This window comes from Pyrgilauda ruficollis, unplaced genomic scaffold (assembly GCF_017590135.1).
Source record: "Pyrgilauda ruficollis isolate IOZ18807 unplaced genomic scaffold, ASM1759013v1 scaffold383, whole genome shotgun sequence".
In the NCBI taxonomy this organism is placed as follows: domain Eukaryota; kingdom Metazoa; phylum Chordata; class Aves; order Passeriformes; family Passeridae; genus Pyrgilauda; species Pyrgilauda ruficollis.
The window spans coordinates 49,702-72,667 of record NW_024525301.1 but is presented as its reverse complement, the minus strand read 5'-3'; the positions used below and the strand labels follow the sequence as shown (position 1 = coordinate 72,667).

Genomic DNA, 22,966 nt, shown 5'->3' with positions numbered 1-22,966 from the left:
CACAGTTACCAGGCCACAGCAGGGAGCGGGGGGTAAAACTATACGACTTTACCCATGGCTGTCCCACACACGGTGGCCACCAGATGTCGTAATAGGGCATGAAATAAAACTACGTGGACACTGGACTCCAAGGTAAGAAGAAAAAGAAGGGATGTTTATTTCCTGACTCCAGTATTTATAGACTTAAAAAAGTGACAGTGGATTGGAGGATGAAAGTGCCACCTCTCCAATGACACTGGACAAGACAACAGTCCATCAAATTTCTCCTCCTCCAGAGAAGAATGTAAAGCAATAATTATTTACATAAAAGTGCGTGAGAAAGTTCATTACAAGAATGTAAACATCAGAAGGCTTAGAAGAACTTAGAAGAACAGGGCAACAATGCACTGATGAGTGTGGTGGGCTTCAGTGCAGGTTAATCACCAATGTACTCACTTCCTGCTGTGAGATAGGATTAGGAAAAAGGTAAAGCAGGCTCAAAACTTTAAATGGGTATAAAGAAAAATTTATTACCAGTAATTAAAAGAAAAAAGTAGTAAGAATTAAAATAAACCCTTCAGAACACTTCTCCTCCCCCTACACCCTTTTTTCTTCCACTGACAATGTAAAGAAACAAAATCTAAAGTTTCAAGTCAGTTTACCACCTTTAAAATAGTTTTTCTTCAGTTTACTTAGGGAGAGGAGTCCCTCTTGTTAATGTTATGGAGACTTCTCCACCAGAGGAAGAAAACAGTTATCTTGTGGTTCTCTTTCTCTCAGAATAGTAGCCGCCTGGGGAAATCTGCTATCATGGAGCCCCTCCCATTTTCCACAAGCTTTCCCACAGCTTGTTTATGGGTCATGTTGACTTATGGGGTATTGTTTTAAAGATGAGTTGGTCAAAGGTAAAAGTTCTCATTATCTATTTCTAAAATCATCTTTATCCCTGGGAACGAGATCTCCTCCTGGGGGCACAGGACTACTCTTCTCTTTTTCTCTGTTCAAACTTCTCATGGGATCACAGCTACTTTAACATCAGCCTCTCAAACATCAGTTTACTTTAGCATGGAGGCCTTTGCACAATATCAATTTGAACCCTTCATCTCCCCATAGTTTCATGCATTTTAGGGAAAAGAGTCTTTTCTCCATAGTTTACAAGAGAATTTCAGCTCTAAAATCACGGCATCTCCTCATTCCTCCCATCTGGGACTTAACTTCTTCCTCACTGACCATGATGTCTTCATGTTGTTTATTTACATGCTTGCATCTTGTTCCTTTCTCTCACTCAAGAGAGGATTGAAGCATTGAAATGGTTAACATCCTGCCTGGAGCCTATAGATGGTCAACCTGACCCCAGTTGGACTGGGTGCTACAGATGGCCAGCTGGCTGGGGGGGCGGCTTGGATCTAATCAGCCAGGCCAGACATCCGGCCCCGCGGCACCCCCCTCACCCTGCCCAGCAGCTGATGTTTGGGGCTGGCAGGTGGCCCGGGGAAGGGGGCCCAACCCCACGGCAGGGGCCGGAAGGGAAAGAGGAAATTCCCCGGTTTCTTTTGATTTTTACATGTGTGTTTCACAGAGGCGTGTGCAATTTCCACTGCCTGGAAGTTTTGTATCACTTCCCTAGATTTCCTCCCATTCCAAACCATGACACAGCTAAAGTTATGTTTAGTTCTTTGACAGTCCAGCATCCCAGATTGTTCAGCGTTGCCAAAGCCTGAGCAGCAGCAACACCTGGTGTAAGGCATGATGCTATTATTCATGCTGGAGTGCCCCAAAACTCTACCTGATTGTCACAATCAGGTCTTAAGCTTGTGATTGCTTTTTTAGTTCTTTTGCTATGTCCCACTCTCCAAATAGTCTGATTCAGTATTTCGTGCATGCTAGGAGCAAACATGGCTAGCTTTCCTAAGTAACAGGGACCACCAAACAAATTACTCGGAATTGTGGGCCATGGCCTATCCCCACAGATTAAAAGGACACCTGGTGGAAGCTTTCTTACAGTCGCATTTGCACCAGCACTTCCAGGAGAAGTCCAATTGTAGCAATATTTAGTCATGTTCTTATACCATGGAGAATTGGGATTAAGGATGACACTGTTATTTTTGGGTCGTGGGACTAGAACATTGCTCATATCAGTTGATTTTGGGTTTAAAAAGTAGTTGAAAAACAAACAATAATTTCCAGGTACCGATCCTAACAAATCTAATTCTTGAGGCTCTAGTCCGCTTTCATTCAGTGATTGGGTTATCATACCTGCTTGGAAGCCCTCGTCGTTTGGCCTAATCCCCAACCTTTTGCATATATCCAGTGTGTACCACCTCTGGTTATGTTACACAAGCAATTCTCCATGCTTGGTTTACTTACTTCCACTTATAGTTTTCTTCCAGCTCCTATCCATTTTGCAAAACCAGTAAAGTTACTTATTGGAATACCAGTTAAACATGTGCAGAAAGGATCTCCTGGCACGGCCAAGGATAAACAAAAAGAATCCACCCCAGTTGCATTGGCCCAAGTAAGCCACATATTCTGCTGATGTCATCCTGGAGCGTTAATTTCTTCTGTACCACAGATGTTGCCAAATATCACAAGTAACAGAGGGAGAGTCCCGAAAACCTGCACATCTAATTTAAGAGTGTTCTTCATCCTTATCATCGGTAAAAAACCCTTCCCCTATGAGATCAGGGATAAAATCCAAACTGACTGTGCCTCTTGCTCTTTGAGCCCTTCTCCTATTCTGTCTTCTGTGGTTCTTCTCTTCCCACCTCCGCTTCATTTGTTCCCACTGATCAGGTCTAACTCCCCAAGTCCCAGGGATAAATATTCCTTTCCCACATTCAACAGCCTTGATCTTATTTTCTCTCTCTTTTTGCTCAAGCTTTCGGAGTTATGAAACCACCGAATAGCCTGCCCCAATTGCTCCCAAGACTCAAATAAATTCAGTGCTTCTTGACAGGTTTCAGGGGAATTAACCATTATTCCTGTCGATTGGGATAACACCACCCAGGTATTGAATTCTTGGGTGTGCCAATGTCTGCACTCTAAACACCTCTGGAAGCATCCTCCTTTGTACTGACACTACCTATCTAATCCACACCCCACATATTCTAATCTCACCCAAGGACAGCAAAAGCATTCACAGTTCTGAGGGCAATTGATGTTTTCAGGTAGTGCTGGTTGCTGGTGGTTCACTATGATTACCTACTAACCGTAGATGATTCATAACATAAACTGCTTTCAGCACTCTCTCCTGTGAGGCTCAGCCCATCCTCCGCTGTTTTTTTTTTTAATCAAGCAGTCCTTTCAGTACCTGATGTGTCCTTTCAATAATAGCTTGTTCTGTGGAGTTCCCTGGAATACCTGTGCTATGCATCACTCCCCAACGAGCAAAGAAATCTTGAGTCCATCAGGCTATATATCCTGGCCCATTGTCTGTGTTGATTTCCTGAGGCAAGCCCATTATGGCAAAGCAGCCTCACAAGTGTCAAATGACAAAACGAGACACTTTGCTTGTCATAGGAGTGGCCCAAACCATGGCAGAAAAGGTATCTATAGTTACATGAATGTGTCTAAAGCGACCAAAAGAGGTGTAGATAGTCACATCAGTTTGCCATAACTGCAAGGGCCCCAGGCCGTGAGGGTTGACCCCAGGACCCAATCCACCAATCATACCCTGGCATTGCGGACAGGTTGTGGCAATTCCTTGAGCATCCTGCAGTGATATTCCAAATTGTTTGTGTAAAACTTTTGCACTTTGGTGAAAAAACTATTGAGCCCTTCTGGCTTGGCTAAACTTAACGATATTAGGAGAGGCAGAGACCCAAAGTGGTGCCACCAATTGGTCAGCCTTCTAGTTTCCTAAGGCCAGGCCTCCCATCAATCCAGAGTGACTCCATATATGGGTAATAAAATAATCCTGTTTGCGAGAATTAAGTAACTGCCATAGTTGCAACAAGAGTTGCCACAACTGCCAGTTTTGAATTTCCTTCAGTAATGCTTGCTCCATGCGTTCAACAACACCTACCATGTAGAGAGAATCAGAAACAATGTTAACGGGATCATTTGGCCATTTATCAAACACTCTGATAACAGCACATAACTCAAGAACCTGTAAAGAATCTCCTGGCCCCTCAAAGATTTCACTGAGCCATTTGTCTTTGTCCTGCCAAGTAAGGCCTGTTTTATAAGTTTTTTGACTGGCATCAGTAAAAACCGTGAGACCTACAGATTGCTTTGATAGCCAAGGTAGTTCTTCCACCTGTTAATGCAAAGGAAAAAGCTTACGAAGGGGAAAATGAGTGCTAACGAGACCTGGAAGTGAAAAATGGGCCCTGATATGAGAAACAAAATATTGATTAGTTTTGTTTTGCAAAATTGTATAGAGATATGTAAGATAACGACATAAGTTGTCATTTCTAAAATTTTTTGGTTACAAGTATGAGGAAACATCAGAGCAAAACAATACATGTAGTGAAGAAGAAACTGCCAGCAATTAAGAATTAATCAGATAATACACACAATCAATAACACATGTGCAATTATATAATTAAAATCACTATAACACTGAACTGTCATCCCAGATTCTGCAACAGCTGATAAATCTCAAATCAGCAGTGAATTGGAAAATCATGTTCGGATAACGATTCTCCAAGCTCACTTTAAAAGTAGGTTCAGCTGTCATATAAGTAAAGTCAAATTGCCAAGCCAAAATGACTTGAATCTAGTTTTGATGCAGAAAACATCTGGGTTTGTTGGCAAATTTCCCATCCAGGTAGAGCAAGGGCCTGGCCACAACCCAAACTCTAATTGGTGGATGTCACTTAATACGTTTTAAAACAAAGCTCTAAAGAATAGCAGTTATGAGTAAAAACCTTAGGGTTAAAGTGTAATCAAACCATCCGATTGCATCCCTCTGAAGTTTCCTTCAGGATAGAGATGCTTCAAACACAGCAAATCTCTTCTTCACAGATCTGAAAGTGGTCACAGACGGGATTACGAATCTGTATCTGGACACCGAAAGTGTGAAGGTGGAGGAAGTGCAGCTGAATGAGAAACTGGTTACCCAGTATGAAACCCAGAAAAAGAAATTAATATTGCAGCTGGACTCCCTGCTGGAGTGCTTCTGTAATAATAACAGGAAAGCTACAAGACTAGCAGTCTGGAGAAGGCTTTCAATGAAGCTCAAATATCTTTTCTTAGAACTCTGAAAAATACTTAAAATTATGAGACAGCATTGGGTCAAACCATAGAGTTAATACAGACACTAGCCAATGAGCTAACCTGGTCTAAGAGATGCATTAACAGCTAGAGAACAAGAAAAAAAGTAGGATCCTAAAACAACACGTGTCTTATAGGTGATCACACAAAGAGATGGTAAAGCATATGAAAGCCAGCTGTAAACACTATAACAATACCTTATAAATAATGCTTATTGCAAACATCAATGAATTCACATTACACAATCAATACATCAGCAGTGTCTGAGGAAGTTAAGACAACAATTTTAAAGACTCATGTAATATTAATAACAGTCACTATTCATCAGTGTTACCTGTAGAAAACAGAAATAACAGCGGTTATAAGGTCACTATTAGTAACCCCTAGGACTTTGAATCATTGGGGAAACAGCTGATAATTTTGCTAGTGGGATCTGGTTAAAGTTCCCCAAGTGTTCTGTCTTCAGAGAAATTTTGGATGGTTAAATCACTGCTACCATTACTTATATCTTCACACAGTGGTTTTACTCACTGGGAAATACTTTTCCTGGTTAAAGATTTCCATCTATGTCATATTTAGAATGGCACTGATTTGTAGAGTCTCTTCCCTTTTTACATCTAGGACATTGATTAGGTTACTTTATTTTTTTCTGGGCTCTGAGCAATATTTGTTTATATGTCCAGACTTCCCACATTTGAAGCATGTTTTGATGGCTTCTGTTCACATTGTGGCAATGGCTTGTGTGAGGTGGTCTATGGATGAAATGAATGGCTCAGATATCCCTTGTCATATTTCTGTATCTGTGCCCTCTGGGCTTCCTGCTATTTAGGTTTGCAGGACTGCTTTTTCTGAACGAGCACTTAATTGAAAATTCAAAAAGTCTGTGGTAAGTCTCTGGTATCTGGAGGAAATAAATTTGGTTCTTTCTTTGGATATAGTTGAGCTGCATCCTGTAGATTTGCTTCTTCTGCCTGTATTTCTGTGTATAACTATAATGCTTTTTATCTTCCCTTTCCTTGCAATAAGAGAAACGGCCAAAGGTGGCACTGTAGCAGGATGTCAGCAGTTTCGGTGGTCACAAAATGGCATCTGCGGCACCGTGCATGCTCGGCACTGGGGGCCACCATCTTGTTGTACGTCAGCTTCCTGTTGGGCGCTGCCATTTTTTTGTACGGAAACTCCCTGTAAGGCACTGCCATTTTGTTCCAAGGGAGCATGCTAAATAGTGATGTAACAGATCTTGGCGCAGCCGTCCGGTTTTGAAACCGGGACATCTGGGTTTTTACTCTGATTTTTGGTTAAAAGTTCAGGGAGGTTGCTGCCTGATTCAGGACTGTTATTGCCGACGCCATCATATTCGCACATAAGGTTGAGGGAGTTACCCGTGGGCTCCATATCACTGGCTATGAGTACACTGGCGCTATCCTTGCCCCACCTCCTCCGGTGTAATATTACAAGGTGGTGTGAGTTTGGCAGTGGGGATCAAAGATGGCACCCGCTATTGTGCAGGAGAAATTCCAGATATAAAACTGCTAGCTATGCAGTTCAACATAGTCTCCTTAATTACACGACAGGTCTGATGGAAAATAGCTGCAACCCTATCTCTACTAGCAGCAATATCAAAAAGCCGAACACCAACAGAGTCCCAGAGTTCAGAAAAGTTCTTAATTACCCAGAGTAGTAAATCTTCGAATTGAGAATTTAATCTTGTCAGAGTCTTTAGTTTAGTGTGAACATCCCTTTGTTCTGACTCAGCCTGTGTTTAGTCATCCAGTGCGGGCTGCCTCTTGCTCCAGCCACACTCTCCTCCACAAAGTGGCACAAGCTTTTTTTTGTATCTGAATAGCCACGCTCTGCATTTGAATACCCGTGCTGACTAGGCATTGGCAAGTCAGGTAGCGATGGTGGTAACGAGGAAATATGCGCCCCCAATGCTATTGTTAACTCTTCAGGGGATACCATGGGGCACTCTGTGGGTAGTCCCGGTGCCGGAGGGGGGAGCAGCACATCCACCTCCATTCTCTCCGGTTCCGGTGCAGGCTGCGGAGCCAGTGCCAGCTGTAGGACCACATTGTTACTGTCTGAGACTGCCTGTTGAGCCTACAGCTCCAGCTCCGCGGGTGCAGAAGGTAGGGGTATAACTGGGTCCACTCCCACGAAAAACTCGCGCAAACGCCATGAAGGCCGCTGCGGGGTCGTCTGGCTCTAGGGCTGCTGCTGCCCCTGCCGTGGCTGTTCTTTCTGCTTTTAACTGCTTCAACACTGTTATCATAAGTTTCCAAGTTGTGCTAAGCCCCTTGGTTTCTTTTAACCTGTCACTGACAGAATCCCAGAGCACATTTCCTAGTTTTTCCCACTCAGGAATATCGAATACGCTTTTGGGGCTGGCAAAAAATTCTCTCTCCTAACCCCACCCTAATAACTGTTTCAGGACCTCTGGGTCATATTTAATTTCTCTATTAAAGAGAATATGCTGGAGGACTCATAGGGTGGCCTGCTCTACTTTTGACAGTCCCTTCCCCATCCTCCATCCCCCAACCGCTCACCTCTTCCAGTGTTCCGCTGCAGCGTAAGTGTATTTTTCCCGGAGCCATCTTCTGACTTCTGACTCGGTGGAGCCGTCTTCCGACCCCTCCCCCACCGCGGTTACGCCGTGGGGGTCTCCAACCCGGCTTCCCGCTTTTTCACTCCATAGACGCTACTTCAGAGTCCAAAAGGTCCAAAGGGTTCTGTCTACTTCATTAGCACGTACGTGTATCACGTTGTGGTTCACCAATAATGCAGGAAACAGGATTCCTGTACAACTAACCAATATGGTTAAGCAGAAACCATTTATTGTTTACATTATGCACTTATACATTCTAAAACTACTGCACACACTAGTCACGCATTTCTTCATTGGTACCTCTATCTTGTCCATGCGTTCTGCACACACTCTTCAGAGTATGTGATTGGTTACAGTCCAGGTGGTTCACTGCCTTCTGTTATCTAGTTCTTGTGATCTTGGTATTCTGTTTCTCAGTTTCTTCTTTCTTAATTTAACACAGTTTATGTCTTAGTAACCTTGATGAATTCCAGAGGGCTCTGATAAGAATAACTAAAGATAGTTTGGCTGGGGCACAATGTTGCTTAAGTTGTTCAGATACATTGCTACAGCTCTCTGTGTACACTGTTCTTGTAAGGAGAAGAATTTGCCTCTACATATAATTTTGCCAAAAAGGTTTATGTAAAGATGCGTACAGCGATTTCCATCAAATTTAATAGTGTTTAAGTTTCCATTAAATCTCTATAAACAGGGGTATCTACAATGGCTGTGACCCACTGCTGTTCTAGCCCATGTTCCCTAGAAACTACATCCATCAAAACAGGATGCTAGGCTAAATGCTAAATTTCTCTGTGATTGTAATACTTCATAGGCCATGCAGTTCCCTTGTGTCAAACATATAAGGCAGTGCTATGTACTTTATCTTCAGTTTAACCCCTCAGTAGAGAGGTCCCTTTCAGGTACTGCTAACTACTGAATCAGCTGTGTGAACCGCAGAGTGGGAGTGGACTCATGTCGACAGAATTCAAAGCCCAGTGAAAGAACCCAAAGAATAGACTATAATAACATCCAGACCGAGTGAGAGAGAACCAAAGAAGTTTGAAGATGTCCAAAAAGTAGAGTCGAGCCTTCACCAGCCACGTTGAAGATTGTTTTAACTAACACTTTGGGCGGGGAGTTTGAACTGTATCGTTTATTGATGTAATTATCCTATTTTAGTAGGTAAGAATTACAAGCATCTGTTAAGGGGAGGTACACAGAGATTTGTAAGAAGTATTGGGACAGTTTCCTTAAGAACCAACAAGTAAGGTAAAACAAGAAACAGAGGGCAAGACTGGGTTGGCCCCTGTGTTCGCCACCGAGATTATAGCCCTGCTGCAGGCAAGCAATCCCGTAGGCATGGTAAGGTGAGAACAAGAAAGCTGTACCAGACCTCTATCATTCCTCAGTTGTTTCTTAATCCAACAGAGACTAAAAAAACAAGACTAATTTGGCCTCTGTATCCCAATTTGTCCATTTCCAAATAAGATTTTTTTTCTTGTTCCAACTGTCCTCGCCCACATCAACAGATGCTAGTAAATTTGTTTTTATTTCTTTTTTTGAGAAGTAAGGGTAGATTATCAGAATAAAAAATAAGAGTTAATTGTTCAAGCCAAATGAGTTATAGAAAAGGAAAAGGGGGGGTTTGTTATAGATGAGTAATGTAATAGTTGGCTCTCACAATAAAAAGATCCATATTATGTAGATGTATAGTAATGTTATTGTAATATCTTCCCCCCCTCCCCCCATAGACCCCTTTCCCCTCCCCCTTGTAATAGCTTTAGTAGTCAGGACATTTAGAGAAGGCTGGCTTGTTACCAGGAGGCGCAGCGTAACAACACCTGACCTCCAATCAAGATGTAAGAAAGTAATCTCCACCAATAGACGGCAGAGAAAGAGTTGACTGACAGAACTTTAGGAGCGGGCTAAGGAAGGATATAAAAGGCAGAGCATCCATTTTGTAGACAAGCACATGGCTTGTAGTCATGGGGGCTCCCAGCTCTGAAAACTTTTTCCTTATTCAGTCCTTTGTTTTAATTTTTTGTTAAGGTTTAATAAACCTTTGAAATTTTAAAAGTTAGCAGTTGTTTCTCACAATAGCATTATAGCATCATGCCTGAAGTAGGTCCTTGATGACAGGCATGGGAAGCAGCTTTGTTGCTCTCCAGCAAGTATAAGTAAAGCTAGCAGTCATATTTTTTCACATCCCTCCGCTTCAAAATAAGGAAGTTTTATCATGGTTTGTTTATTTCTTTAAAAGTCAACAGATGCAAATGGTTGGTTGAGGTGCTGTCTACAGGAATCAGTTTGAATAGCTTAATTTTTTCCCCCCCTCACTAGTACGATTTAATTGGTGTTAGCAGCAGGGAGAGTAGTGGTTCTGTTTTGTGGCTTTAAATGTCAATTAAGTGTGTTCTAGTGCAGAAGTTGATCAAGCTACCACCCACAGACACATTCTTACCGGTTGACAGCCAGGTGAATTGTGCTGGCAGTGATAGACTTGGACTTTGATATTAGCTTTTGGCTTTTTATTGTCTTGGATTTTGCTATCATCTTTAAGGTTGTTTCTTTTTAAATGCTTGCAACCCAAGTGTATATAATTTAAAAGCATTTTGTTTGTGTGGTGTTGTAATTCCAATGTTTTCTCCCATGATATCTCTAAAGTATGCTAGTGTTTAACCTAATGAGGAATTTGATTCAAGTGTCAGCTTGGTTCCTTTGTAAAATTATTTTAGAAAACCAAATGTTTCTATGCTTTTGAATGGTCATGAAATAAATGTTTAACTTTAAATATTATTTTATTTAAATATGTTAAGTATAGTGTGAAATTGATGTACAGATGGAATAATCCAGTGGCTCAAGAGTATGTTTAGGTCACTGATTAAGTATGACTTTGTACAAGTCATATAATTAGTCACAAATTCAGAGTTTTTCTGTGGGAATTTTACTGCTGTTATTTTAACAGTATAAGATGGTCTGCGTGGATTTGTATCATATGTAACAACACGCCTTTGGTTTTCCAGTTACTTTTAAAAACATTTTATTTAATCAATTGTTTGGTTGTATTTTCTATATAGATGGTCCAAATCACAGCATTAAATGTAGCTTGCAAGCACTTCCTTACAGATACTTTTCCCACCTATTATTTTAATGAAAAAAAATAAAAGCAGGGGAACAAAACAGAGTTTACATTTGCTTTGAAGAAATGCATACTCAAAATAAAAAATTGGGGGGCGACACACTGCTGATCTAAAAAGACTTAATTGGGTGTATGTGTATATGCAAAAATATGTTGTGTTTCTTAAAGTTAAATAAGGATTTGGGTGGGTGAGAAATAGTCTTGTTTTACTCCTCCAAATTAATGATAGATGTTCTTTTTTCTCCTCTCTCCCTCCTTTGCCACTCCCTCTTTCTGCCCCAGCACCCAATGCTTCTTTTAAGGTTTAGTGAAAGGTTTCTGATTAAACTGAATTTTCATTCCTGATTTATTTAATCCAGTGCATTCATTTGTATGCTATCCATGTGTCTGGGCTAAGCTAACAATGAATTTATAGGTCAAGCTAAAGGTTTTTTATGTGACTTTTTAAAAAATCCTATTTAATTAGCCATTGTGTAATATCTTGTTAACTTCTAATTGCAGCCAGTCAGATGATGATTCTGGGTCAGCATCAGGTTCTGAATCTGGTTCAAGCTCTGGAAGCAGTAGTGATGGAAGTAGCAGTCAATCCGGTAGCAGTGACTCTGAGTCTGGTTCAGAGTCTGACACATCTAGAGAGAAGAAACAAGTTCAAGCTAAACTACCACCAAAACTTGATGGATCTGAGGTAAAGCAAAACAAATTAACCCTTTGTGGGGAAAAAAAATACTCTGCGCAGAATAGTTGCAAAAGTAGTTTTGATTTAAACAAACAAAACCTCCATAATTTTTACTTAGAATGTTAAGTTGATTGGGTTAATGAATTTACATACTTAGCTCTCATAACAAACAAGGCTGCTAAGTTCTCATTTCTGTAAATACCTACAGTTAATTACTTAAATTTTATAATGCAGAAGACCTATTAACATATTGTATATTTTTGAGGACAAAGCCACAGATAATGTTCCTATTTCTAAATTTTTTAAAAACTTGTCTCTCTAATGTTGAGTTTCTTCATATCAATAAATGTGCAACAATTTCAGGGTTAGGTACATCTTGTTTCCTGTATGGGGAAAAAGTCTGCCAAATTTAGAAAAAAAGAGTGGTGTCTAGAAATCTCTTCAATGCAATGGATGAGCTCTCATCTGTTTCTCTATGTAATATGGCCTTAATTTGGATGATATGATATACATGAAGGGTAGTAAAATATTTCCTACTGTAAGATTCAGAGGCTGTTAAGGATACTTTTTTGTGTTTGTGTTTTTGGGTTTTTTTGTTGTTGTTCATATTCATGGTTTTGATACTGTTTCTCACAGTATCCTTCTGGATACAATGTTCAGCATACAGATAGACAAGTCCATAAAATAATGGGTGAATAACTGGCTGATGGGTCAGACTCACAGTTGTAGTAAATGGAGTTACATCAGGCTGGTGACTAGTCATTAGTAGGGTTCTTCAGGGCTCAATATTAGGGCCCTTTCTCTTCAGTGTTTTTATAAATGATCTGGGCACAGGAATTGAATGTACATTAGGTAAGCTTGCCAACAATACTAAACCAGGAGGAGCTGTTGACTCCTTCAAGGGTAGAGAGGCTTTATAGAGAGATCTGGATTGACCAGAAAACTGGGCAATCACCAACTGTGTGAAATTTAATAAGACCAAATGCCAGATTCTGCACCCGGGACAGAGTAATCCTGGGTATACATGCAAATTGGCAAATAAGCAGCTGGAGAGCAATGCTGTAGAAAGAAATCTGGGGATTTAGGTTGATGGCAAGTTGAATATGAGTCAACAGTATGCCCTAGGAGCCAACTGTGCCCTGGGGTGCATTGCTAGCCAGTCGAGAGAGGTGATTGTCCTGCTATGCACTGCACTGGTGCGGCCCCACCACCTGTACTGTGTGCAGTTTTGGGCACCTCAATGTATGAAGGACATCACACTATTAGAATCACAAAAAATTCTGAGTTGGAAGGGACCCACAAGGATCATTGAGTCCAACTCTTAAGAGAATGGCCTGTATAGGGATTGAACCTTGGGGTTATTAGCACCATGCTCTAACCAACTGAGTGTCCAAAGGATGATGAACAAGATGGTGAAAGGTCTCAAGGGCAAGACTTGCAAGGAGTGGCTGAGGTCACTTGGCTTGTTCAGCTTGGAGAAGTGAAGGTTGAGGGGTGACCTCATGGCAGTCTATAACATCCTCACAAGGGGTAGTGGAAGGGGAGGTGCTGATGTCCTCTCTCTGGTGACCAGGTCAAGAAAATAGAATGAAGCTGCATCAAGGGAAATTCAGATTGGACATTAGGAAAAAGTTCTTCACTGAGAGGGTGATTGGTCATGGGAACAGGCTCTCCAGGGAAGTGGTCTTGGCACCAAACCTGTCAGAGTTCAAGGAGTATCTGGATGACACTCTTATTCATATGATTTAGTTTTAGGTAGTCCTGCGAGGAGCAGGTAGTTGGACTCAATCCTTATGGGTATCGATGCAGGACGACCCCCAGCCAGGGAATGACGTGCAGTGACTCCATGATTCAGAAGGCTGAACAAATGCTTTATTAAGCTATACTATATTATACTATACTCTATACAAAACTATACTAAAGAAAAAGCCGTGGCCCTTTCAGACAGTCACGACACAGCTTTGACCTAATTGGTCACTCAATCAAAACAACCATCATCAGTGGCCAATTAAGAAATCACTTTTGGTAAACAATCTCCATAACACATTCACCATGTGCCAAACAACAGGTGCAGCAAATAGAGATAAGAATTCATTTCTCTTCTTTCTCTGAGCTTTCTCACTGCCTTCCCCAGGAGAAATCCTGAGAAGATTGTGCCTGCTGCTCTCTGTGAAGAGAGCTGTGGCCACTTATATGGGTCCCTTCCAACTCGAGATACTCTGATTGTGTGTACTTCAGTATTGCCATATGAAGCAAAAATAGATGAGCAAAGTGGCCTGGAAGGAGTTATCTAGATCAGTTCAAAAATTTACTTTAAAAAAAGAGTTATCTTAATAATAGAGACCTGTACAACTATTGTTATACTTGGTGTACAAATTGTGCCAACAATTCTTGTATAACATTCCTTTCTACAGAAGTCTCACTTCTTTAAAATGCTATCCAGTATTATTAATGCATGCAGTATTTTGTAGTGAGTTTTTTATTAATAATGAAATTGAGATTCATCATGATGATGCTCAGCTTAAGAAAAGTAAGTATGTGGTAAAGTTTAAAGTTTCAGTAGGTTTAAATTACTCTTGTATCTGAATTCCAATTCAGTTTTGGAAGTCCAGTCCAAGTATACTTGCTGTGCAGAGATCAGCAGTGCTCAAGAAGCAACAACAACAGAAGGCAGCCTCATCAGACAGTGGTTCAGAAGAGGTGAATAACATATAAGTTAGTAAATAAAATGTAGAAATGCATTTCTCATTACCTCATATGTTAGAATAAAATTATTTAGAGCCAAATTCTGTTCTCTCTGTGTTTAACAAGTCTGGTTTTAGTCTATAAAAGTAATGTTCAAATAACTGACACGTTTATGAGGAAACATGGGGGGAATACTTAGTTGCATGTTTTCAGGTGAGTTGTGTTAAAATGATAGCAGTTTAGATTGATATCTTTAGCTAGATATTCTGTGATGTATGGACAAATTTTTCAAGTCACGTTATATTAAATTTCATTGTATTTCTTCCTTCTGAGTTCCATAAAGACAGTTAAAAATACTAAAAAATTTTCCACTATTTTTTCCATATAAAGGTAGCTGCTGAAGTTTTCAAAAACACTATGGAGTAGAAAGCTAGATTTTTGCAACTTTTGTAACAGTTATAAAAGTATTCTTGTCTTTTAAGAACTTTACTTCAATTTTAGAGGTTTTTAAAACCTAAACCATAGGCTCAACAAAAGTTGACTTTGTGCAATATGAATATCTTTTAAGGGCACTAATGACTGTGAATTAGAATTTATTTGAAAGCAGACTTTCATATTTCCTTCATTATTAAAAAAAAGCATTGTAATTGCAAGTCATCATTACTCTGTGTGTCTCTTTTTTAGTCAGATCTAGCTGCTCATCATTAAAACTGAACACAGGAGTTGATTATATATACTTAAAATATTAGTTTATAGCTCTTGCTAAATACTCTTTTCCTGAAGACTCTTTTTCAGGATAAAAATGATTTAATCTCCTTGAGATTGGTTTTAGGAAAATAATTTTAAGAGGGTTCATAGATTTATTATTTTTTTGTTTAGGAGTGGAGAGAGAAGAAACATACATGCTATTCTAACAATTTTCTTAGTGGTATTTAAATGTGAGAGTATATGAAAGATGAGACAGCTCTCAAAGGGCAAGAGGTTTTATTAGGCTTTTGATAGAACCTTCATCTTGATTTATTAACTTGCAGCAGTCTAAACTGACTGTATGTAGGCACAATGATTATATTTTAAAACAGTTTTTTGTAGTGGTTTCTAGAGTTCTGCTGACATGGTATGTTTTAGATGGAGAAATATGAAATCAATAGCAATCCTGACCTTATTCAATATCAGTGGGTACACTGAGGGGGGTGAAGAGGATAAGACATGAAGAATAGGATTTCAGTTTGAAAGTGGGAGCTGAATTATCTTTTTAATACTAAAAATACCTCATTCTTTTTGTGGTAATAAATTGTGTATATTCTTTTCTTCATCTGCAGGATTCATCGAACAGTGAAGATTCTGTAGATGACTCTTCCAGTGAAGCCAAGAAGAAAAAACATAGAGAGTAAGATGTTTTTCATAAATAACTTTTTGTTATGGCGACATAATGCTTATAATTAGCCAGTCTTAATTTCTCTGCACTTGAAATACAGTCTTGTGCTTCTCAATTTTGATTAACATTTTGAAATATTTTAAAATAAATATTCTGAAAGCAATATGTATATATATAGATCTTAAAGGTCTTTTCCAACATAAATTATTCTATAATTCTATGATATCACTATTAATTTCTGAGCAAGAGACTGTATTACCTACAGTGTTATTGGAAAACATTCATCACCACTTTTTATTTTTAAAATAGTCTTATTTGTGGCATGTTTTTGAGCTGAAGGTCCTCTCTGAAAATTATTGAAGAAATAGGAAACTACTTAATTAGCTTGTCTCAGATAAAATTTGAATTGGAATCCCATAGTTAATCCCACATTTTTCAACGCTTTAGAGGCAACCTTCCCCCCCAGTTATTACAGGTTTGACAGTAATAAACCATCTTGGCTAGTCAATAAATCTAAGTTGAAATTGAGCTGGTTTTAAGCTGTAAATGAAATAGTTTGTGAAAAAGATTATACCTTCTCATTGGTAGTGGCCTCTTGTGTGTGGGAGAGGTGTTTTTGTTTTTGTTTTGTTTGTAATTTTGTGAGTTTTGTTTGGTTGTTGTTGTGTTGTTTTGTTTTTGTTTTTTTTTTAATGAACAGTGTATAGAAATTGAATTGTTTTCTCATTCTTCTTCTCCAGTTAAATGAATCATCTCAGTATTCAGGGTTGTCAATATAATATCTTCAAGAAGCTGGGGGGGGGGCAAAAAGAGCCTGTTATGCAAAATAGTACTTCTCAAGTGAATTGTCATTCTGTCTTTTGTTACTTAAGAATGTGATTAAACCCAATAACATAATCTGTTACAGGAAAGATAGTTTAGAAACTAGTAACCAAATAACCCCATATATCCAGTGCTTCAATTTTGTTTTAAACCTGTTTGAACAAGTATGTTTGCAGTTGTTATCTGACATGCAGAGCTAATTTCTATATATAAACTTAGTACAGGCTCCAAGCCGTACAGAGTGTGGTGTTCTATATGTTGTCTATATTTCCAAATAAATACAAGTTGTGTATTTGCATAGGGGTGGGGGAGTTGGTTGGTTTGGGGTGGGGTTTTTTTCTGTTTTTATTGGAGGGAGAGGTTGTTGTTTGGGTGTTTTTTTTAATTTACAGCTTACAGGAAAAAAATCTTTTAAGGAGACAGATGATTCTGTAGCATTTCCAAGACACACAGATGTATTGACCACAATGAAAATGTAATTTGAGGACCACTGCATATTTAATTGAAAGAAGTGTCAAAGCCCTGATTCTTAGGTTTCCTAATCTGAAATGGAATGAAAATGTCTTTGAGTAATATTTCACTTTTGAAGGACATTAGTACTATTTGATCATCTTGGTCAAAGACCCCCTAAGACTGGTAATAGATAGTAGTATAAAGATTTAGCAACCTTTCAAAAATGCATGCCAGACTTTTCTTCCACCCACACCCAAGCAATTAAATTTCTCTGTACAAACAGAGTCTGAGTTAAGATACTGTTGATCAGTGGGTACATCTTTCCTCTTGCAAAGTAGAATATCTCAGCTAAGCAGGAGAACAGCGATATGGCCACTGGGAGTCATAAGTGGCTTACTCATATCTTGCATGAGTGTTAAGCACTGAATTGGAAGCTCAGTTGGGGCATTTGGGAGCCAGTGCCTCTGATTGCCATGATTGAAGTCTTTTTGTGTGTTTCTCAGTCTGATTCTCTATTATTTTTTGTTCCTGTGCTGAAGTTGCTAATTATTCACGAGGCACAGGGGATATAGCTATTAGAGAATTTTGAATTCTGCAAAATATAATGTTATGGTTTTTATGGCAACCATAGGTAAGTTCCAGTAAATATATATCTTTCCAACTAAAGTTATTAAGGATGTTGGGTTTATTCATGTCAAAATAACTCAATTATTAAAGCTGTATTTTATATGGAAATCCATATTTTTGGTTTATTTTGTCTCTTGATAACAGAATTCAATTCCTTTTGAAGCCACTTGGTATTTTTACCTGTTATCCATCCATTATAATTTTCTGTCATTCCAGCTGAAATGACTTTTATAACATTTTTATTTCTGTAAAGAATGTTGAAATTAAAGCAGCAAGCCTGTGGTGAATGCTTGATTTAAAAACAAAACAAACTCCCCCAAAAACTAATGCAAGTTACTATTTTGTTTCTCAATATGTACAGTGAAGACTGGCAAATGTCTGGGTCAGAGTCAGTATCAGGAACTAGTTCTGATTCTGAATCAGAGGAAGATAAAGAGAAAAGCAGTTGTGAAGACAGTGAATCTGACTATGAGCCAGAAAACAAAGTCAAAAGCCGGAAACCTCCAAGCAGGTAAGAAGGTCTTGCATTTTAGCTACTCTCGTACTATTTCTAATTTGTAATCAAGTACTGTACTACTATACAGGCAAATGAAAACATTAATATTTATTACAGAACTTGAAGATTTTTTTTAATCTACAAAAGATGTTATCATACCAGTGGTTTGTGTTGAATACCTCTTTCCTGTCTGCTCCAACTGAAATTGGTGTAACTGAATAGTCATGAAAAACATGTATTCAGAAACAAATATAGAAGGCTTATAGTTGTCCATGTTGAAACTCCACTGTTGTGTTGTATCTTATTGCCTTCAAGAATTGAGCCAAAAAGTGGCAAAAAGATTGCAGGACAGAAAAAGAGGCAGCTTGATTCATCAGACGATGATGACTATGACAAGAGAGGATCTCGTCGCCAGGCAACAGTCAATGTTAGCTACAAAGAAGCTGAAGAAACCAAGACAGATTCTGATGACTTGTTGGAAGTTTGTGGAGAAGATGTCCCACAGCCTGAAGAAGATGAATTTGAAACTATAGAGAAGTTTATGGATAGTCGAATTGGCCGAAAAGGAGGTAATTTTGTTATTAGTGTTCTTAAGATGCTGCTCTGCATTGTGGTGCAATGTCAACAGCAATTATTCTCAGCTGTAGGTAAGCTGTGATGTTTGTAAAGAAGTTTTAAAGTACCAGAAAGTAATCTTATTTTGTTTTTCATACTCATAAGAATGTTTCTTTTGTAAGCCTTATAAAATAAAACATAGCACAACTTAAGTAACTAGAGAAGTGGTCACAGAACTAAGCCTGACAGAGCTCAAGAAGTGTTTGGACAGTACTCTCAGGCACATGGTGTGACTCTTGGGGATGGGCCAGGAGTTGGACTCGATGATCCCTGTGGGCCCCTTCCAACTCAGCATATTCTGTGGTTCTGTGAAAGAAAAAAAATGAAGTGGAATATTGTTTAAATGCATAGCATACTGTTACATCACTATTTGTACAGTTTATTGATATTTGATAGGTATAAACTCTATACAGGAGGATGAAGAGAAAATAGAATGAATACGAGAGCTAACCAGTAGCCTGAATGATGAAGGATGATGTTAGGAAGGCTGAACCATTGAGATTGTGATTTCAGTTATTTATTTTCAAATAGTCCCAATACAGTGCACCCAATAGATGGTGGAATATAAAATTTCAGTGGTATGCTTGCATGTGCATTTCTAGAACTAATTTTATGGATGATGGTAGGGGTTTCATATTTCCAGCATCTGATGAAATGCAGTGTCCTGCTTGTGTGTTGCTTCTTTTTTTTCCAGTGTATTCTTACTCTAGCCCCTTACTCTAATGCACAGTGTCATCACTGTGTTAAAAGCCTTTTGGACTAAGCTTCTTATATTTTGCATGCCTTTTACTATTGCAATGCTCTGTTTCTATATCTGTCCCCTGCATCTGGTTGGATCCACTTCCTTATTTGGCTCTCCTCACAGAAATGAGCCTGTTTCTTTCTGCTAGTGTGCTTCAGCTGTAATACTGACTGTATTTAATTAAAAATTACCCCACATAAGATTCTGAAGGGTGGTGGGTGGGAAGTAGCAAAACGAGTTTGGGGAGAAATAGTTCAAGAGCAGCTCATCCCAAACAGCATGAAGTCAGGCAAAATTGCCAGTAGGCTTGCAGAGATAAACAAGGAGCTCTTGGCAAAACTCAAAACCAAAGAGGAGGTATAGGGAAGGTAGAATACAGAGACACAATCAAAGCATGCAGAGACACAGTTAGGAAAGCCAAAGTCCACTTGGAATTGAATCTAGCAAGGGTTGTCAAGGACAGCAACAAAGACCTCTCTATAGGTGACAAAAGGAAGACTAAGGAAAATATAGGCATACTACTGAATGACAAGATAACACAGGACATGGAAAAGGCTGAGGTACTGAATGCTTTATTCATCTCAGTCTTTACTATCAAGACCAGTCTTCAGGAATCCCTGGTCCCCGATATCAGGGAGGGAAATCTGGAGCAAAGAATATGTACCCTTGGTGGAAGATGATCAGGCCAGGGAATACTTAGGCAAACTGGACATACATAAGTCAATGGGCCCTGATGGAATGTATCCATGAGTACTGAGGGATCTGGCAGATGTCACTGCAAGGCCACTCTCAATAATTTTTGATCATGGCAATTGGGAGAAGTGCCTGAGGACTGGAGGAAAGCAAATGTCATAGAATCATAGAACGGTTTAGGTTGGAAAAGACCTTCAAAGTTCATCTACTCCCATCCCCCTGCAATGAGCAGGAACATCTTGAACTAGATCAGATTGCTCAGAGCCCTGTTCAACCTGACCTTAAATGTTTCCAGGGATGGGGCATCTACCACCTCTTTGGGCAACCCGTGCCAGTGTTTCAACACCCTTGTCATTAAAAATTTCTTCCTTATATCTAGTCTAAATCTCCCTTCTTTTAGTTTAAAACCATTACCCCTTGTCCTATGACAGCAGGCCCTCTGCAACTAAGCCCCACACAGCTGCTCACTCATTTTCCCCTGTGGGATGGGGGAGAGTATCAGAAAAAATAAAAAGGTGAGAAAATTCATGGGTTGAAATAAAGGCAGTTTAATAGGGAAAGCAAAAACTGCACACATAAGCAAAGCAAAACAAGCAATTCATTTACTACTTTCCATTGGCAGGCAGGTGTTCAGCCATAGCCAGGGAAGCAGGGGCCCATCATGCATAATGATTACTTGGGAAAACAAACCACCTCCCCCAACTTCTTGTGCACCCACAGCCTACTCCCTGGTGAGGTGGTATGAGAAGCAGCAAAGGCCTTGACTCTGTGGAAGCCCTGCTCAGCAATAACTAAAACATCCCTGATATAGCAACACTGTTTCTATCACAAATTCAAAACATAGCCCCATACTGACTACTATAAAGAAAATTTAATTCTATCCCAGCCAAAAGCAGAATGCCCTACTAAAAAGGTTGTCCCCATCTTCTTTTTTATAAGTCCCCTTTAAGTATTGAAAGACCACAATAAGGTGGAGTCTTATCCATGCTGAACAACCCCAACTCTCTCAGCCTGTCATCATAGGAGAGGTGCTCCAGCCCTCTGATCATTTTCATGACTCTCTTCTGCTCTTCTGGGCATGCTCCAACAGGTCCGTGTATTTCTTGTTCTGAGGACTCCAGAATTGGATGCAGTACTCCAGGTGGGGTATCACCAGCGGGGAGTAGAGGGGCAGAATTACCTCCCTCAGCCTGTTGGTCACGCTTCTTTTGATGCAGCCCGGGATATGGTTGGCTTTTTGGGTTCTGATAGCACATTGCTGGCTCATGTCCAGCCTTTTATCTACCAGTACTCTCAAGTCCTTCTCCACAGGGCTGCTCTCAATCCCTTCATCCCCCAGCCTGTATTGATACCAGGGATTGCCTCAACCCAGGTGCCAGACCTTGCACTTGGCCTTGTTGAACCTCATGAGGTTCCCATGGGCCCGCTTCTTGAGCTTGTCCAGGTCCCTCTGGATGGCACCCCTCTGGATGGCATCCCATCCTTCAGGTGTGTCAATGGCACCACTCAGCTTGGTGTTGTCTGCAAACTTGCTGAGGGTGCACTCAATCACTTCATCTATGTCATTGATGAAGATATTAAATAACATTAATCCCAATATGGACCCCTGAGGGACACCACTCATCACTGATCTCCATCCAGACATGGAGCCAATTCCTTATCCATGAAATAGTCCACCAATTTAGAGAGAAGGATGTTGCGGGGGACCGTGTCAAAGGCTGTACAGAAGTCTAGATAAATGACATCTGTAGCCCTTCCCTTGTCCCCTGATGGAGTCACTCCAACAGAGAAGGCCACTAGGTTGGTCAGGCAGGACTTGCCCTTTGTGAAGCCATGCTGGTTGTCCCAAATCACGTCCCTGTCCTTCATGTGCCTTAGCACAGCTTCTAGGAGGATCTGTTCCGTGATCTTCCCGGGCACAGAGGTGAGGCTGACAGGTCAGTAGTTTCCAGGGTCCTCCTTTCTACCCTTTTTAAAGATGAGTGCAATGTTTCCCTTTTTCCAGTTACCTGGGACTTCACCTGACAGCCATGATTTTTTGAATATCATGGAGAGTGGCTTGGCAACTACATCAGCCAATTCCCTCAGGACTCTGGGGTGCATCTCATCAGGTCCCAAAAACTTATTTCTGTTCAGATTCCTCAGGTGGTCTCGAACCTGATCTTCACTTCCAGTAGGACAGACTTTGCCTCCTCAGTTCCTGCCTTGACTGAGGAAAAAAAGTTGTTGATTACCTTATCCTTCTACTCATCTGTTGTTACCAGTTTGCATGTTGGAGTTGTCCAGAGAGGTGGTGGAGTTTCCCTCCTTGCAGATATTCAGAAGCTATCTGGACATGGTCTTGGGCAACTGGTTCTAGGTGACCTTGTTTGAGCATAGAGGTTGGACCAATGACCTCCAGAAGTCCCATCCAACCTCAACCACTCTTTGATTCTGTAAATTTTATTTATGGCATCCATAGTAATAATTGAATAGTAGGCTATTGAAGTCTCAAGGCTGATTAAGCACAATTCTCAATATCTGTTATATTCTCAGAGATGAGAAGGATATGGCAAAGATGACAGCAAGCATTGTTAATGGAGCATTCTCTCAGGATCATTAGAAAGACTAGGAATGCTAAGAAAATTCTCATGAGACTATAGGTTAGATGCAGTGTTTTTTGGTTGCTTTTTTTGAATCTTGTTGGAATACTTGTGCATGTGTTAATATAGCTACATCATAATTCTTCAAATAAGAAGACTGACATAAGCATTGTAGATATAATTAATCAAGTTGCATCTTCATATAAGAGCATCACAAATTGCTTTCTGCAGTGTGTTTTTTTACTGGTTAATTTATGGCAGTGCATCAAGCCTTATGGTGT

The 22,966-nt window shown here is 40.0% G+C and overlaps 1 protein-coding gene across 3 annotated transcripts in view; it reads left to right on the top strand.

The window, feature by feature from the left end:
- Positions 1-11,424: 11,424 nt before the first annotated feature.
- Positions 11,425-22,966, top strand: part of LOC121358344 (chromodomain-helicase-DNA-binding protein 1-like) — a 47,383-nt gene continuing 35,841 nt past the window's right edge. For 2 of the 3 annotated variants that reach the window (XM_041476449.1, XM_041476447.1), the window contains exons 1-4: positions 11,480-11,604; positions 15,600-15,667; positions 17,919-18,068; positions 18,369-18,622. In XM_041476449.1, coding sequence (XP_041332383.1) covers positions 17,932-18,068; positions 18,369-18,622 — 391 coding nt within the window. In that variant the 5' untranslated portion in view covers positions 11,480-11,604; positions 15,600-15,667; positions 17,919-17,931. Of the gene's footprint in view, positions 11,605-14,193; positions 14,296-15,599; positions 15,668-17,918; positions 18,069-18,368; positions 18,623-22,966 lie in introns of all 3 variants that reach the window. The other variant, XM_041476448.1, reaches the window with a different exon arrangement.